Below are 17,801 nucleotides of genomic sequence, written 5' to 3' on the forward strand. Positions count from 1 at the left end.
TCATTCCTACTTTTGGACTTTCACAAATCAATCTCTCCGCCCTAAAAGGTTTTTGCTTTCATTCTCAAATCTCAATTCTACCTTGCTTCTTTCTCATTTTTTCTTTTGTTGGGTGCAAACGGGTAGATTGTCTTGAAAAGTTTATTTGAGGCCAATTTTAACAATTCTAATTTTTCTTGGAGATGAATGTAAGTTGAACTCTTGTGGTCTAACTTATTTGCGTATAAATTAAAATATTTTATATTTATCTCGCTGATAAAAATGCTTTAAAAAATATTATTTTTGTTAATCAAAACATTCCTTGTAATTGTGTATTAGCCATATTTGGAGTGTAGTTTTTTCTTCAAAAAAATTAACGATTTTCATAAACGTATTTTTCAATCATATTTTTACTTTATATATTATTAAATTGTTATGACATATATTAAAAATTTTTTAAAATAGCAATCCGAACGTTTAAGATTTCGCCTCCAAGGAGTAGTTTATTTAAATTTCGAGCATAGTTAAAAGGACCTTACTATTCAAAAAAAAATGTAGCCTTGAACCCGAAGTTCCTCAAAACATTTCACCTTTACATTTTTTGGCCACAAACGCAAAATCTAATTTTATTTTGAAATCAACTAAATTAATGGGCAATCATATCTATGCATTTAGTGCACCGTTGGAAATTGATAGGATTTAGCATGTTGATTGATGTTGGTAATTTGTACGAATCACAAACGTATCACTTTTGATATTTACCAAACAAATTATAAAGCATTTATTTTGCTTAAATAAATGCTACTTGCGTAACAATTGTATGTCATTTAAAAAAAAAAAATTTTTCCACTCCATCAGAACCATGAGTTGAAAGTCGAGAATTATCGAGGCAGGTGATGAAATTTTGTTGTAACCAAAGCTCCGCTTTGACTGTAATTGCTAACTAATATTTCGAGTTTGGGCCAACTGCTACATGTACAATCCTATGAGCCCACAATATGTTCTGTGACAGCACTATGGACTCATATGCCACTGAATTTGGATCATCCAATTATGGGCTGTGTACTTCATTAAAATCAGATAGCTGGTGTTCATTTGATCGCTTAAATTCTGGACCACACATGGGCCACTTTTTCCCTTTGGAAACAGTAAAAATGGGTCGTTCCTTAATTGACAGAGAGGTTATCATGAGATTTTTAATTCGATTTTTGAAGTTCTCATGAGATTCTTGTCTCAAACTAGAAAAAAAAAAGAAAAGAAAAAAGAGTTAGCGTTACTTCTGCTTCCCCATTAGTAAGTCTTAAGGACTATCAAGAAGTTGGGTGGATCTAGAAACTAGGTAAGACTGTGGAAGGGATGATTCGGGAGTATTAGCTTTTGACTACTTTGGGATATTCAGTACTAAATATGAAAAGTTGACACCTTTGGATGATGAGAAATTATAGGCTGAAAATTGAGCTTGCCTCTTTGTTTTCCGCAGTTTAAACCGATTAAGAACCTGAAAGGGTGATGGGGTTGACAGCCCACATGAACAAAATATGCATTGCTGCAGTTTTTGTTCCCTCATTCCACTCATGCTTCAACCAACGTGGTGCAATTTCAGTCATCAAAATAAAAAAGATTGAAAACAAGACGTGGGTTATCCTAAGAGACGGTAGACACGGGGGCATTGAAGTGGAAGTCCCCAGCAGCAAAGACTTGTCCAGCTTCAGATGGGATGCTTCCGCTTGGATTTACTGGTCGCGATGTGATCAATCATCTTTGATCTAACTAGGTGCATTGCATCATCAATTATGGAGGCAAGAAGGACATGCATTTTCCAGCACTTGCTCAATAGATCCCACTAGCACTATCAAACTCTCAAACATCTTTTCAGATAGAACTGGTCTTTTCAGATAACTTCTATGCAATAGTTTGTAGTCTAAGTTAGGCTTAAATAATGCATAAACATGTCACTTTTGTTTGGTGTTTCAGTGTGTGTGTGTGTGTCTATATATATATATATAATGGGGGTTAAACATTTTATTTTTCCCTCTGGTAAATCTATATTAGAACATTTTATACACACACACACACCACAAACTGTAAATGGATTGTCTTTCATAACTGTTACAGGTTGTACAAAAATGTTCCCAAGTGTTTTTGAGTATGAAGAAAAGGAAAAAGAAGTTCCAATGCCCCCACCCACATTGGCTGTGGGCGGATTCCAGAAACCCCGAGTTCCAGCTAAGGCTCGACGCCCCTCTCATACTACACTGTTTCATGATGGATGAGGGGCCTCCCTCGACAATTAAGACGGTTTGCTGTCATTTTTTCTTGGTCCAAAATAGCTACACAACTCACATTAATTATAGAGGCCATCATTAATTATGGGCATGACTTCCCTAGTTTATGGCTTCACCAATCTCAGCATCCATCACCCAAAACTTACTTGCAGATGTGCATGAGGCCCAAAGCTGCTGCTCCCTGCCAGCAACAAAGCCCCGTTTGGTATCTGTCACGCGCCGCAGCCATCAAACACCAAATCCACGGGGGCCACCAGTTATATATGCTAGTGGCACAACACTTGGGAGTTATTATTTATTCTTTTGGTATACGGCAGCCGACTTAAAGAGCTTATATATTGCGTCTTAGAATTAGGTCAGTTCTTGGCCATCGCCAGCGAACAGGGACATTGTTATATATAAAATCATTCTAAAGGCGGCCGCGTTCTTATCTTATTATAAACTACTCGCTACTTTAGTGAAGGAGAAAAGAAAAAAGAAGTGGGGAAAGAAAAAAGTACCACCTAGTTCTCCCTTGCAATGCATGATCGCGCGAGTTTTCGTCCACTTTGGGTTGTGCATTATATGGGGGATAAAATTGGTCATTTTGATCAACAGTAGTATTTGACTGAATTGAACGACCAAAATCTGCTGGTTGTTTACGCCACCACGAGTTGGTTGTGTTGCAAGCAGGTGGACGTAAAATTGCATGCACATTGATTTTCGTCACTCAATTTGCAGTTGGGATCCTCTATGCCACTACTCGGTGTCAAATCCAGTGTCAATCCCACTTATCACGTGATAGTAAAAGAAATTTAAATAAACAACACATGACAAATTAAATAAATAGAACACTTGGCATAAATATAGAAGTGACATTGAATTGCCACTGAAAAAGTGACACTGACGATACACGGTGTGATCAATTTGATTCAAATCAGTCGTCGAGCAATTGCATGTCTATTGATTTCTACTCAAACTCGGGCCTCTTCCGCCTATCAAATAGTACAGGGAGGTGTTTGCTATTGGATCTGATGATGTGGAGACATAGGAGCTAATTCCTTCCCATTGGGCAATCAAAATCAGTTTGGGAACGAGAAACCCGTGCTGTCACAATGGGGCGAATAATTCGGAGTAAACTTTAACAGTTTGATTCCAGTAATAGATTAGAGGGTCATTATATGAACTTGGGTTGTCGATGGGTCGATGGGTTTAACAGGGTCGAGAGAGTTTGAATATAAGTGTAAGACCCAATTTTTTAATGAGTTTGGCCTAATTACAGCCCCGACCCAAATAATTTTATATTTAAATGTATATTATATATATATAATATAAACTATACATATTATAAAGTAAAATATTAATAATTTATATAAAATCACATAGTAATACATAAATATTAAACATGCTTTTCATAAATAAATAAATTATAAACATATGTTATATATTATTGCATATTTAATTGTAAACTTGGGCTTGACTTATTGTAAGTCTGAGACTCTAATAATTTGTAAGTTGAATATGAGCCTTCTTATATGAGTTTAAGCTCAAAGCACAAAAGTCAAAAAGCCTTTTTTTTTTTTTTTGGTGATTCGAACTTGAACTTGTCGAAACTTAACTCACAAAACTCGATTGACAGCCTTAATATAAACCAATACTTCCCTATCAATAAACCCAATGTTAGGTTAATCATTGGAGTCGATCCAATAGTTAAGGGAGAACTGTTAGAGTATTTTTTGCTGCTAAGTTTAGAACCCTATATTTAATAGTTGGGATGTGAAGAGTGTGTTGAGAGATGGGAGGAGTACAGGAGGATTCGAATCATATGCTTGATATTTAGAGGTTAGAAGAGTTAAAAAAAAGTCAGGTTACACTTAAAAAAATGTCAAAGTTACGTTAAAGTCAATATAATACACTAAACTCTCTGCTATAAAGAAAGTGCTGGAATGGTATAAAACATGCGGGAAGAATAGATACCTAAAATCTTCGATTTATTTATTTTTGTAAGGCCTGATTGGGTGCCGACAAAACTTTTAAAGGAAACAATTAGTAACGGAAAAGTTTGTACCATTATGATGCTGAGGCTAATAAGTCACTCTGGATTACTGGTGCAGCGAGAAGCCTTAACACAAAAAAACAACCAGAAATACGCCGCAATAGTAGTAGAATATAAGCACTATAATGACGATTGAAGGCGGAAATTTTCAAATCTCGTGAAGATTGAATTTCATGGATGCTGGACTTTTATAGCAGCTGTTGTTGTCTAGAAAGGATGGAATAATTGGATTTAAAGACGCAATAGATGATCGCATAATGTGGATTGTGCTAGGGTGGGACATTTTGCCGTTGGGAAAAGATCGTTATCCATAATAAATTCACGTACCCAAAAATGGTAAAATGTTGGTTTTCATCATGGTGTGAGAATGGTAAAGAAAAGGCCATTGAAAATGTTTTTGTTTTTTTTTAAAGCACATTTCATGCTCACCTAATTTTTTGTCACACTTTTACCGTTATCTACAAAATTGTTTTGTAAAAGTTATCTATAATCATTCCTTATAAAATACCAATGAAAGACAACGTGGAGCTGTTATAGATCTACAACTAATGGTTTTTTTTTACTAGTAAGGATTAAACACCAAATTAGCACTTTGCTCCAATTCAACAATCACTACACCAATTCAAGTTATCCTAGGGGCCTTATCAAGTGCCTCTCAAATTTTGGTTTGGATTGAATTCACCTTTTTTTTAACCTCACCCTGTGTAATACTAATAATCCACCAACCACGAAGATGAGAGTAAGGCGTATTACATAAGTGCTGTATGATAAATAAATATATCAAAAGAGGTTCGAATCCGAATTGACGGGAAGGCATGACAGTGACTCTACCACCAATTCAAGGGACGGATTGAATTTACCTTGCTAAATAGACATGTAGGACAAGACAAATAGTATAAACTCATACTAATTGTGAGAGTGAAATCATTCTAATTGGGGATCCTAATGGCTAATTGTGAAACCAACGGCTCCAGAATTGGGTAGGCAAATAAACAAATGATGAATGTGTCTTCTTTGCATGAGTTGGTTTGAGATTACCCATGTTATCCTGCAGCCTTGCAATTAAATCCCTCTCGTTCAGCTAACAATCAAGAAAAGAATTCCATCTGACCATAGCATTTAAATTTGGACGCCAAATGTCCTTTCCAGCGCTACCACTGGGCCCTTCATTATCCTAAACTTCATGAACCACCACAAACGGTGGCGCGTAGTCATCCAAGCGCGTGGCCTAATCCCTTCAATCTCCTCTCCAGAAAAATGCTATTGGCCAAGAAACCTTCCACTTCATGCACTATTACACTTCACTCACTCACACATCTACTTCTCCTTTCAACTCCCCCAAGAGGACCAGGACAAAACGACTGATCTGAGACTACTGCCTTCTTCAACTCCACAGTCCCATTACGTCTCCTCCATTTTCCCCTCATTTTAAATTGCAATCTCGCTGCGCAATACGCACCCTGATTCTTTATAACTCCATCCCATCATCATCATCATCACCACCACCACCAGCAGAAGTAGTACAGTACAATCACTCCAGAGCCTCGTGGCAATAGCATCATTCCCCCCCCCATTTAATTGGATTGAATGTGGTATTTATCTAAATTCCCCACTCAAGTATAATGCTCTGCTCTCATCATTTTTTGTTTTAATCACAATCTAAATATTTGTCCTTTGAACTTTCTTTTCGGTCTTCCCATTTAACTGTTCTTTTCTATAGTATTTTGGATCAATCACTCTAGTTTAGTTGTATTAGATGTCATAAAATTCATTACTCGGGCCACAATTTTGATTTATAGTGAATCTGAATGGTGGATTTTTCTGGGTTTTACTTAATAACGTAATTCTTTTGGTGCAAGTTAAGATTTTGTTGGAGACTGATTTTTTTTTTTTTAATTTCCCAGACTTGGGTATTGCTCTTGTGATTTTTCTGCTTGAGGAATTGTAGGAGACCTGTTTTGGAAGTCTTGGCTTTGGTGGTGTATTCTGTGGTTGATTAAACTTCGGTTGTTTGCTGAAGCTGTAAAGGCCTAATGAATGTTTTGGGAATTCTGGCATCTGGGTTTGTCTCGCTTTTGTGTTCACAATAATGGGCTGCGCTTATTCAAGGGCTTGTATTGGAGAGATATGTGCACCAAGAGAAGTCAAGGTTAAGGAAAGTGACAAGGTTAAAGCGGCTGAGATTCGAGTGTTCTCACCTGCTTCTACAGATGAAGAAGGGGAAGTTAGAGATCAGTTTAACCAGTCAAGTTTAACTAGGGATCATGAGGTAGGTATAAGTAGACTGTCTAGGGTCTCAGCCCAATTTTTGCCACCGGAAGGCTCACGGACTGTGAAGGTTCCGACAGGGAATTATGAATTGAGATACTCATTTCTATCTCAGAGAGGGTACTATCCCGATGCACTTGATAAAGCTAACCAAGACAGTTTTTGCATTCATACTCCATTTGGAACAAGTCCAGGTGATCATTTCTTCGGGGTTTTTGACGGCCATGGGGAATTTGGGGCTCAGTGTTCGCAGTTCGTTAAGCGGAAATTGTGCGAAAATTTGCTTAGGAATGGTAAGTTTCGTGTGGATGCTGTTGACGCATGTAATGGAGCATTCTTAACGACAAATGCTCAGTTACATGCTGACGATTTGGATGACAGCATGAGTGGGACTACAGCAATTACAATATTGGTCCGTGGTACAACAATTTATGTTGCTAACTCAGGTGATTCAAGAGCTGTTATAGCTGAAAGAAGAGGGGACGATATTGTGGCTGTTGACCTTTCAATTGATCAAACTCCATTTCGACCTGACGAACTTGAAAGAGTTAAGCTTTGTGGAGCAAGAGTTCTCACTTTGGATCAAATTGAAGGACTGAAGAACCCCGATGAGCAATGTTGGGGCACTGAAGAAAGCGATGATGGTGATCCACCAAGATTGTGGGTACAACATGGGATGTATCCTGGTACGGCATTTACACGGAGTATAGGTGATTCTATTGCTGAGACAATTGGAGTCGTTGCAAATCCTGAAATTGTTGTTTTTGAGCTCACACCCAATAATCCCTTCTTTGTGCTTGCCAGTGATGGGGTCTTTGAATTCCTTTCCAGCCAGTCTGTTGTGGACATGGTATGACATTTGACAATTTTAATATCTTTTGTGGTTTGGAAGCATTGGTCAAAGTCAAAACTTTTGTTCTATGTACATGGAGACTAATGATTCTATGTTTTATTTGATCACATTTTTAAGTCCAAATATCATATGATACGAATTTGAAGCTTAAGGACGTTATGTGACTGTTAAGAAGCGCTCATAAACTGTGTTTTAAGTTTTCATTGTAAACGTGGATTGAGATCATAATTTATTGTACCCACACTTTTATTGATAGAGTAGCCTTAATTCCAACATCACACATGACCATTGGCGTAAATCATCACTTTTGATATGCATATGATGTTTTACATTCTGGCGAAGTTAGTTTCAGGGATCTGCTATAATTACTCTGGAATGTTGAAACTTCTGTCTACTTGCATTGGGAAATGCCGTTAACATGATGAATGCCTCTGTGTCAAGAAGAATGATGAAGTTGAAAAAAGGAAATAAAAAGAAAACAGTTGAATTTATTAATGTAAATCATAGTTCACCTTGTTACTGCAAGCATACGTGTTAAGTTAATAACTTAAGATGTCCTTATGAACTTTTATTACCATTCTTTGTGGTTATTCCTGTAAGCAAATTAAACATGCTATAAGCATTGTGAATGGCTGTAATATCCAAAAATCTTGGATATGCAAACAAGAATCAATAGTGACATGACATGTTGACAAGATATTTTGCACAACCTGTGTAATCATTTTTCGTCATAAATATATGTAGGTTCATATTGAACTACTGTTTTACTAAGGTGGAACTTTTATTCGATTGACTGATAGGATATGATGTTTTACTCAGCTTAGTTATACCATTTGCAAAGTTATTAGCTCTTGGGTTTGATCAATAATACCTTGTAACTTATAGTCCTTGTTAATGTCATCTTTCACAGTGAATCCGCTAGTAGCTTGATCCTGCATTTATGTTGAGCTTTGCTTAAGCCAGTCTGTCTCTATGGACCTGCTTTGTCGTTGATTGCAATACAGCTGTAAAATTGGTTAGATCAGATAAAGACATTCCAAATAGGTGTAATAAACACTCAGACACGACAATGGTGTCGTCTAAGTTTTGTTGCTATTATTGTTTAATGCTATTAGACGCATGTTAATGACTCCCTTTTAGTTAATTGCTCATTATAGGCTTAGATCAAGATTTCCAACTATATTCTATTCTTAATATTCAGTTTTTCCTTTTAGATAGGTATATGCTAATATTTCATGAGGCCACCATTTCATTTGGTTGCGTAAGATTTCTGGAGGGTGCAGTGTACTTGGTTTCTTGACTTAAGAGTTAAATGGGAAAACCAAATGCCTAGTTACTTAATCAGTGACATAGATTAAACAAGATCGTAACAAGGATCTGTGCTTGTGATTTATTTGTTTGGCAGCTACACGTGAATTTTTTGGAGTAGCATGAGAATCATTAAAGGTTTCTTTATTTCTACTCTAACAATTAGATGCAATTAAATAGGGTAAGAACCGTCTCTTTCTATCTTATTCCAAATGGAATTCAGAAGGTTATTTTTTAAGGCCACCAAAGAGCAAATAATCATATGGGAGAGGTTAAGTTCACCGCCCCCTGCCTGGAAACCTTCTTTTTCTTGGGTGTGTAGTTGCCACTGATATGCACTATATTGGAAATACAATTTATGTAGTGAAAGGGAAGATATTATACATCTTATGTTTTTCTTTCCCAGTTTGCAAAATGTGCGCACTAGTTAAATCATTTCTTTGATTTTGCATGAAGGTTTTACTACCTTGTCTCTGGTATTCTGCAATCTAAAATTGGATATTTCTGTTTGTTCTAAAACATTTTTGTGGAAATAGAGTTCATGCCGCTTTCTGTTTCTTTTGTTTGACTCTGCTGGTCAGCCATCTGCATCAACTGAATCTTAGTTATTTGGTGTAAGTCCAGACAGGGCCCTTGGGGGTATGGGTTGGGGTGGGTTTTGGGATAAGACACACTTTATCTAAACTTGATTGGTTTTTTGAAGTCTTTGTCTTTATGAGCTTATCCGAAACCACAGTCAATTGGTGGTTGCATTCATAATCATTTCCATTTTTATTCTAAGTAGCAAAAGAGTTACTTATTCTGTTATCAAAATCTCCAGGTGGTAAAACACAAGGAACCTCGTGATGCTTGTGCTGCAATTGTGGCGGAATCTTATCGTCTTTGGCTTCAGTATGAAACTCGTACAGATGACATTACTGTAATAGTTGTGCAAATTAGTGGCTTAACTCAGGTAAGAGCATCCTTTTTTGCATTTTTGGCCTTATATTTCAATTTAATCAGTGACCATACCCATTATTCAACTGAACAACTAATTTATGGATGGTCATCTTCTTCCAGGCTGCTGTTGCTCAATCACCAAGTTCTAATGTGGTTTTAAGACCCCCACTACCTCAAGTTGTTGAGGTGTCAGGATCAGAGTCTCCTTCAGTTTTGAGCTGGAATTCTAAAATCCACCGTGTAAGGCAAGATGTGTCAAAGGCACGACTTCGAGCTATAGAGAGTTCTTTGGATAAGGGGCAAATGTGGGTTCCTTCTTCTCCAGCTCACAGAAAGACATGGGAAGAAGAAGTAAGTCTTTTTCTCTAGTATTTAGCATAAGTTTGTTTTGGGAAAAGAAGCACATTCATTGTTTACTTACTGTCTTATATGACCATCACATGTTATACTCTAATAATATCCTATGTGACAGGCACACATTCAAGGGGCATTGCACGATCATTTTCTTTTCAGAAAACTTACAGATTCTCAGTGTCAAGTTTTGTTGGATTGCATGCAAAGGGTTGAAGTTCAAGCAGGAGACATTGTGGTGAAGCAGGTTAATTTCTTGTTATTATTGTATGCTTCCGTAGCAAAAGAAAATATTCTTTGATTTCATGTGCAACTTGTTAAGCATTGGTAAACTTAACAGTTGTATGCAATTTTAATATTCGACGAAATCTTGTTCTATGTTTTTGTACAATGAAGTCCTCTCTGACACCATATTAGGTTAACAAAGTGTTGTGCTTGATCAATCTAGAAATAGCTATGGAAACAGGTTGTAGACAAGCTAAGTTTAATACCTCTTTGTATATCTATCGACCTAAGTATGAGCAATTGATTTGAGATGAGGCTGTGAATGTACTGATAAACAAGCTACGAAGAGGAGTTGCATGATTTAAACTTGTTGACAGGGGCGTATAATTCATATGTAGCTCATCTACTCAGGGGGAAAAGAGAAACAGAGTTTCTTCCTTTATTCTAATGCTTCAAGTAACACTATCAATGTCAATAGGGCTGCTATGGAGCCAAAACCGTTTTTAGCCTTGATATGATCAGGCTTTAATTTCATTTTACCTCAATCTTGATATTAAGTTCGACTTGTATATAAGATTAACACTTAAGCTTAAAATTTAAATAGTTGCAATAGTATATTCTTTAGGTTTAAGCATGGCTTGAAAGCTCAGCCCAACTTCTTTTCTTATATAATATCACATTTTCTCAGCATAATCCTGATAAAAAACCTTTAGTGTCTAAAATTATGAATAGCCATACTAATGCTTGTAATGCACATATTGTCCCATAGATGACACAAGTATATGTATACATATACAATGCTTGTATTTACAAATTACAAGTAAACTATTCCAGCTTGTTACTAAGTCTTGTAGCCACATATAAGTTTTCATCTTTCAGCTTGAAAATTTAGTGAACCTAGAGGTAAAGTCAAAGTTGAGCCTGAACTGGGCAATTTTAAACTGAAATCATTCCTTAATCCAATTGAACTTGGACCATTCCTTAAGGGCTCAGTTTTGCAACCATAACTAGTGCTATTGTTATTGCTAGTTTAACTTGTCTATGATTAGATGGTAAAACTCAATTGATTAATTGTTACTGCTCTCTATAAATAATTGATTTTAGCTACCGAGACTATTTTAAGGCTAAGAGTGTTCAGAATATTTTAAGTATAGAACCGATATACTCAAAGCTTGTGTCTGCATGGTTTCCCTGTTTTTAGTTTGATACTTTTCATTTGAGAGCTTCCTGCTTTTGATCATTGCTTTGAAATTATAAGCTCTATGGATAATAAATAAAGCACATTGCAGGGTGGTGAAGGTGACTGTTTTTATGTTGTTGGAAGTGGAGAATTTGAGGTCTTGGCCACACAGGTAATCATAGTTTTAATGCGGGATTACTCATTTCCAATAAGAACATGTTTCCTGGCTCTTATAATTGTTAGCTGCTTCTCAATTTAGTCATTGACCTTGTTTCATTTACTTAAAACTGCTTGATTCTAACTTAAGTTACAAGCTGCATTGTGGTAATCTCATCTTGTTTTTATCTCAACTTTTAGCTTGAAAAAAGTTTTGCTTGGGAAAGCTTTTTGAGACTATTATGTTTATTTTGTTCTGCAAATAGCTTTCTAGAGTTAGCCAAATATTGGTATTTTTAATGGAAGTCAGACAAATATTAATAATTCTAATCGTATTCCTTTTTCTTGTTCTTTCTTGTTTGGCTCCTCCTCCCTCTTTCTTTTTCTTCTAGCTGTGTCATAGGAGCAGATGTATTTCACAAGACATTGAAAAATTAGTTAATAACAAGAAGCAGATTCAAGAAAAAGCCCGTCACAAATTGCTCAAATAGGAAACAGAAACCATGAAATTGATACAAGAACCAGCAATGATTCACAGATGTAACATCCAAACATCTCGTGCAAAAAGTTGGAGACAAATAATTATAATAATTGCGAAACAAATATTCCCCTAATGGCAGCGGCAACCCTCAAGATCAAGTTTTCTTCTTTTGTGTGTGTGTGAGTGTGTGTAAATGATGGCAACAGGTATGGGATTGAAATGTGGGAAGAGAAGGAGAGGAGGAGGAGAGGATTTTAAAGCTGTGGCATAATTTTTGGGAGGGGTTGTAGTTTTAAGTGCCATATTTTTCCCTTTAAACTTTACCGTTAATTTAAGAAATCCACTTCCACATTTTGGGAAGACAATTAAAACTTCCAAAATTGTTTTGAATTCGATTAAGAATCTGAACATGTAATGAATAACCCTAGCTTTGTAGGTAATCACTTTTATCTGGAAATTAAAAGATCCATAGCACAAAACAACAGGCACTGTATAGATATTGTATATATTCTTTGCATCAAAGTAAATGTCCTTCAGTCCAATTGGTCTGAAACTCTCTCTCTCTCCCTCCCTCCCTCCCTCTCTTTAAATTTTCATTTTGTTGAATTTTGCTCTTAACATGATGCTATAAATCTCAGGAAGAGAAAAATGGGGAAGTGCCTAGGGTTTTACAACGGTACACAGCTGAGAAGTTATCATCGTTTGGAGAGCTGGCATTGATGTGAGAATTCATTATGCTATCACATGGATTTCAAATGAACTTTTTATTTCTGAATATTAGAGCACTCATTCAGACTTGGCCTGATCATGGATCATTCTTTTACAGTAGAGAATCCTGTAAACTAGTTTAGTGTCCTTGCATTATACAAGCACAATGTCCTTGAAAGAAAGCAGAATTACGCTGATTTGCTTGATAGTGTGTCTGTTATTCATTTCTAGTATAAAATAATGGAAGGTGGTCATACTCTTTATGCATTATTCAAGACAAAAATTATCAGCCTCTATTAGCGATGTTCATGTTGTTTTTCTGTAGATCTGGTTTGGTATTTAAATGGAGGAATTTTGGTATATCAGGTAGCACGAATCGCTTTTAAGAGTCTAAAATCCATTGCTGATTGTCATTCTTATTAATCAATTTCTTCTTTGAATACATCAAATTGCAGGTACAACAAGCCCCTCCAAGCTTCTGTTCGTGCTGTAACCACTGGAACTCTATGGGCGCTCAAGAGAGAAGATTTTAGAGGAATTCTTATGTCAGAGTTCTCTAATTTGTCATCATTGAAGCTTTTACGGTCGGTGGATCTTCTCTCAAGGTTGACAATACTGCAGCTAAGTCATATTGCTGATTGTCTTTCAGAAGTGTCTTTCTTGAATGGGCAGACAATAGTTGAAAAGGTAAGGATCAAGTATTTTTTAATAGCTTATTTCTCCTTTTGTTTAGAGATGGTGAATGGTGAGATTACCAAGTAATACACTTGTCATAATTGAACTCCCTCGCTAACAAGAATAGATTGCTTGAAAAAAAACAGATTTTTCTTAACAGTTTGACTTTTTATCCCTACAATTTTTGAGATTTTCTTAACAGTTCCAAGTTGCAACATTTATTTACATCATAATACAAAAACTTGTTCCCTGTTTGAGTATATTTTACATCAGTATAGACTAATATCCTGGTTTCCCATTTTGACTATCAATTGGAAATGAATGCTTCTAACGGCACATTATAGTGCAAATATCTGTTCCTAATTCTTCCTTCCCTTTGTGTTTGCAGAATGAGGACCTCATGGGTTTATATATTATCCAAAAGGGAGTGGTGAAAATCTCATTTGACATGGATTCCATGAAAAATAGCAATGCGACCAGCCTTTTGTCTGAAAACCAGGAGGATGATGACCTGCAGAATGAGGTGCTTGCAGTAGAAAAGTCTGAGGGGAGTTATTTTGGAGAATGGATGCTTCTTGGTGAACAAATTGCATCCCTAAGGATCATTGCTGTGAGTGATGTTACTTGTGCTGTCTTAACAAAAGAAAAGTTTGAATCAGTTGTGGGTCCTCTGGCAAAGCTATCACAGGATGATCCCAAGTATGTGGTGACCTTGTCCTGAAATAGATTCATAAAATCAACACGTAATTATCTTGATTGATCTTGTCGGCTTATAATGCTCTTGCAATATTTTTGACCAACAACTAGGCCAAAAGACTATCCTGTGAGCTTATCAGAATCTATGGCTATGTACGATGCTTCAACACTGGATAAGGTTCAGCTTTCTGACTTGGTAAGGGACATCATGGCTTTACTTTAGCTTATTTGCATAACAAATTTTAACAAAGAGAAGACAAGTGAAATTGTACACTAATGATTATATTTAGGAGTGGAGAACGTGCTTGTATGCCACAGATTGCAGTGAGATTGGCCTTGTATGTGTGAGAGACTCAGGTTGGTGTTTTGCTCTATGTTTTGTGGATTTAGACTTGAATACTAAAATATAGTTCTTCCTATTTATCACCATAGTTGAAATGGAAAGTAGTGATGGTTGCTGACCTTTTAACTCTGGTCAGTAATGATTGCTAGAGAAAAAAGGTAATGTGTCAGATGAAAATGAAGCAATAGCAAGAAATCCATGAAAAAAGATTTCATTTGCTGAACTTCATTTACCACCTCCCTCTTTCTACTCTATGTTGCAGATAAATTGCTTAGCTTGAAGAGGTTTTCCAAGCAGAAGATTAAAAGACTGGGAAAACAAACGCAGGTTCTGAAAGAGAAGAATCTGATAATGTGCACAAGCCCATCTGCTGGAGTGCCTCGAATTGTATGCACCTCTGCTGATCAAACACATGCCGGCATACTTCTGGATACACGGCTTGCTTGCTCTTTAGCTTCTATTCTTCAGAGCCCACTTGATGAACCATGTGCACAGTTCTGTGCTGCCTGTGTTGTTACTGCTCTGGAAGATCTGCACAAGGTATTTCTTTTTCAAGGAACCCTTGATGATAGGACAAAACCTGTTTTCGTCTGAATGTGGTTTTATCAATTTCAGATTGGCATTCTTTACAGAGGTGTGTCTCCTGATGTTCTAATGTTTGACCAGATGGGATATATACAGGTGCAGTTTTACCGGTCTTTTTATTGCATGCTTTTTAGCAATTTCCACGTTGTAATTTGATCTTACGTGTCTATATACACTTAAAATAGTTGGCATGATGAATGCAATTAAATTTATTGGCTTTATCGTTTGTAGCTAGTAGACTTCAGATTTGGGAAGAAGTTTTCTGGTGCGGCTGGTGAGAGAACTTTTACAATTTGTGGGATTGCAGACTCTTTAGCTCCTGAAATTGTCCAAGGGAAAGGGCATGGTTTTCCTGCTGATTGGTAAATAACCACTTTCACTTGCATCCTTTTTCATAGTAGTGCTGTATTGTAGTAAGGGCAACCAATGACATTGGTAAATACTTGTTCTAGCAACTCCCTTTTTTATAAGTAAACTGGTCTTTGTGATATGAAGCTGAGGGCAAAAACATAGTACATCAGAAGTTTATGTGATATTTTCTGAGGTTGCACATGCATTGGAAAAGCATAACAAAATTGCATACACGAAGCGATTGATGCAAGTAGAATATTAAGTGTCTGCCATCAGATGAATTCAAGATTTAACTAAAACCATCATGCTTGTGCTTTTGATATTCACTTTCCAAATATCATTTCATGTTTAAGGAAATTGGTTAACTAAGTCCAGTTTGGCAAAGTGGAAAGTCATCTTATTTAGATTTCGCAGAATCCATTTAAACACTTTATGGTAAATCAGTTTAGGCTTGAGCTGCTGATCTCCACTAGACATTTTTAGTTACTTTTTGGCCTTAACATTTATTTAGCAACATTCACTACCTGAATCTGTCTTGGCACTCTCTGACTGTGTTGGTGGAATTTGCACAGGTGGGCTTTGGGAACCCTGATCTACTTCATGTTACAAGGTGAAATGCCATTTGGATCATGGAGAGAAAGTGAGCTTACGTATGCAAGAATTGCAAAAGGACAGCTAACTCTTCCACAAACTTTTAGTCACCATGCTGTTGACCTTATTACAAAGGTATCACTGAGACATTCAAGTATTTACTTTTATTGATTTCCTTTTAAGTTTGGAGGGATTGAACTGATGATTCCAATTCAATTCAGTTACTTGAAGTAAATGAAAGTTTAAGACTCGGAAGTGGAGGGGTTGGCTCTCTAAAAAGTCATCCATGGTTTGATGGCGTGGATTGGAAAGGAGTCAGAGAACGTACAATTCCAACTCCTCATGAAATATTCTCTCGTATAAATCAACACATGGAAAGCCCTTCTGAAGATAATGCATCCCCACTTAATTCTCCTGTTAACGACCTGGAAGAGCTTAACAACCCAGAATGGCTGGAGGATTGGTAGAAATTTGCTTTGGTATGCAAAATTGACTTTGTTGGCATTCAAGTTTCATTGGCTGAAGTGCCAAGATACAACCTCTTGATCATCTCACCTGTATTTTAGGTGGTAGCATGGAGAAAATGCCTCGTGTTGCTTACTTTGCTATAGAGAACCACTCGCTGATAAAACCAATTAACAGGTTGCTCCCTCTGTACATAACTCAAAATGCAAATGATTTGAGTGGTTTTCTTGCTTCTTCTGTCCCATTTCTTTAATGAGAGTGGAGATGCTTGTAAGAATGCAATTGCCAGATAGATAGCAGTTTAGCAAGGTTCCAGAAATTCTCAGTTAATAATAGGTTTCTTGTATCTCTTGGTAAAATGATTAACGATTGTTACCTCTGGAATTAAGATATGTGGAATACTTTTTTGATGGATATCAAAAACATCTGTGTTATTTTTTTTTTCTTTTCTTCCTGTGAATATATTACCATTTTTTTTTTTTGCATTATATCTCTTGATATCTCTGTGTCTTATTTCTTTCTACTATTACTTTATCATTATCTTTTTTTTTTTGGGTTAAAAAAAAGAACCTAAAACATCAGCCTGCATTTCAGGTTGTTTTTTGAAACCTTGACAAGTATTCCTCCGCGCCCGGTTTTAGATTCTTGAATAAAATGACCAGCAAACTCCACCTTCCACAGTTCCAGTTCCCAAGATATCAAGAACTTATGGCCATATTTTGACCATCCCTTTTTGAGCTTTAAATTGTTCGCTCAATTGCCAAATTAAAAAAAAAAAAAAATTTATGTTCCGCAAGCGTTTTCATATGAGGCAAGGAAAGGAACTTTGTCACTCATTTGCATGCATGGCTTTAACCCCATCAGAAAGAAAATAAAACCGGAAGGACAATGACAGAATCTGTCCGTCCCTCTGCCCGCCTGCGTCCTATATTCCTTTAGCAAACACCAACAACATCATAAAGTCCAAATTATCTTTTGCCCAACTCCACATTACCCTATGCATGATTGCATAAACTTCTCTGTTTTGCACGGCAACGCTCCTAGTATATTTCTGAATCACCATTTGGGGTCTATTCAATTCTAAGAATTTAAATCTTGACAATTTCAAATATCCAGAAAATAGATCATGTTTTAAGGAATTTACACTATATTGGCCACATACATGCTTATCAACCGAAAATTGAATCTTCTCTGAGATTTAAAACTCTCTGAAGCTTGAAGAAAAATTAAGAAATTCGCCCCAAAAATCCTAGACGAGTAACCTTTTTGCCGATTGTGGTCCAAAGACCGTGAAGCAAAAGGAATATCGAAGAGGGTCCAAATCTGC

At 36.5% G+C, this 17,801-nt stretch overlaps 1 protein-coding gene across 4 annotated transcripts; it reads left to right on the plus strand.

Moving 5' to 3' along the window:
• The first annotated feature begins 5,384 nt into the window (after window positions 1-5,384).
• Window positions 5,385-16,919, plus strand: LOC113697465 (protein phosphatase 2C and cyclic nucleotide-binding/kinase domain-containing protein). Of its 4 annotated transcripts, XM_072054925.1 has the most exons (17): window positions 5,406-5,891; window positions 6,204-7,417; window positions 9,549-9,680; window positions 9,788-10,018; window positions 10,140-10,265; window positions 11,533-11,595; window positions 12,699-12,781; window positions 13,224-13,455; window positions 13,832-14,142; window positions 14,251-14,335; window positions 14,430-14,496; window positions 14,745-15,022; window positions 15,098-15,163; window positions 15,299-15,429; window positions 15,991-16,144; window positions 16,231-16,488; window positions 16,576-16,919. In XM_072054925.1, exons 2-16 carry the CDS (start codon window positions 6,389-6,391, stop codon window positions 16,474-16,476), a joined length of 3,234 nt encoding a protein of 1,077 aa, XP_071911026.1. In that variant the 5' UTR covers window positions 5,406-5,891; window positions 6,204-6,388; the 3' UTR covers window positions 16,477-16,488; window positions 16,576-16,919. The 4 variants fall into 4 exon arrangements, with proteins under 4 accessions (XP_071911027.1, XP_027072898.2, XP_071911026.1 ...); XM_027217097.2 differs by having other exon boundaries at window positions 5,403-5,891; window positions 15,149-15,163; window positions 16,231-16,919; XM_027217096.2 differs by having other exon boundaries at window positions 5,407-5,891; window positions 16,231-16,919.
• Window positions 16,920-17,801: the final 882 nt, after the last annotated feature.

The sequence above is a fragment of the Coffea arabica genome, chromosome 6e (assembly GCF_036785885.1).
Source record: "Coffea arabica cultivar ET-39 chromosome 6e, Coffea Arabica ET-39 HiFi, whole genome shotgun sequence".
In the NCBI taxonomy this organism is placed as follows: Eukaryota; Viridiplantae; Streptophyta; class Magnoliopsida; order Gentianales; family Rubiaceae; genus Coffea; species Coffea arabica.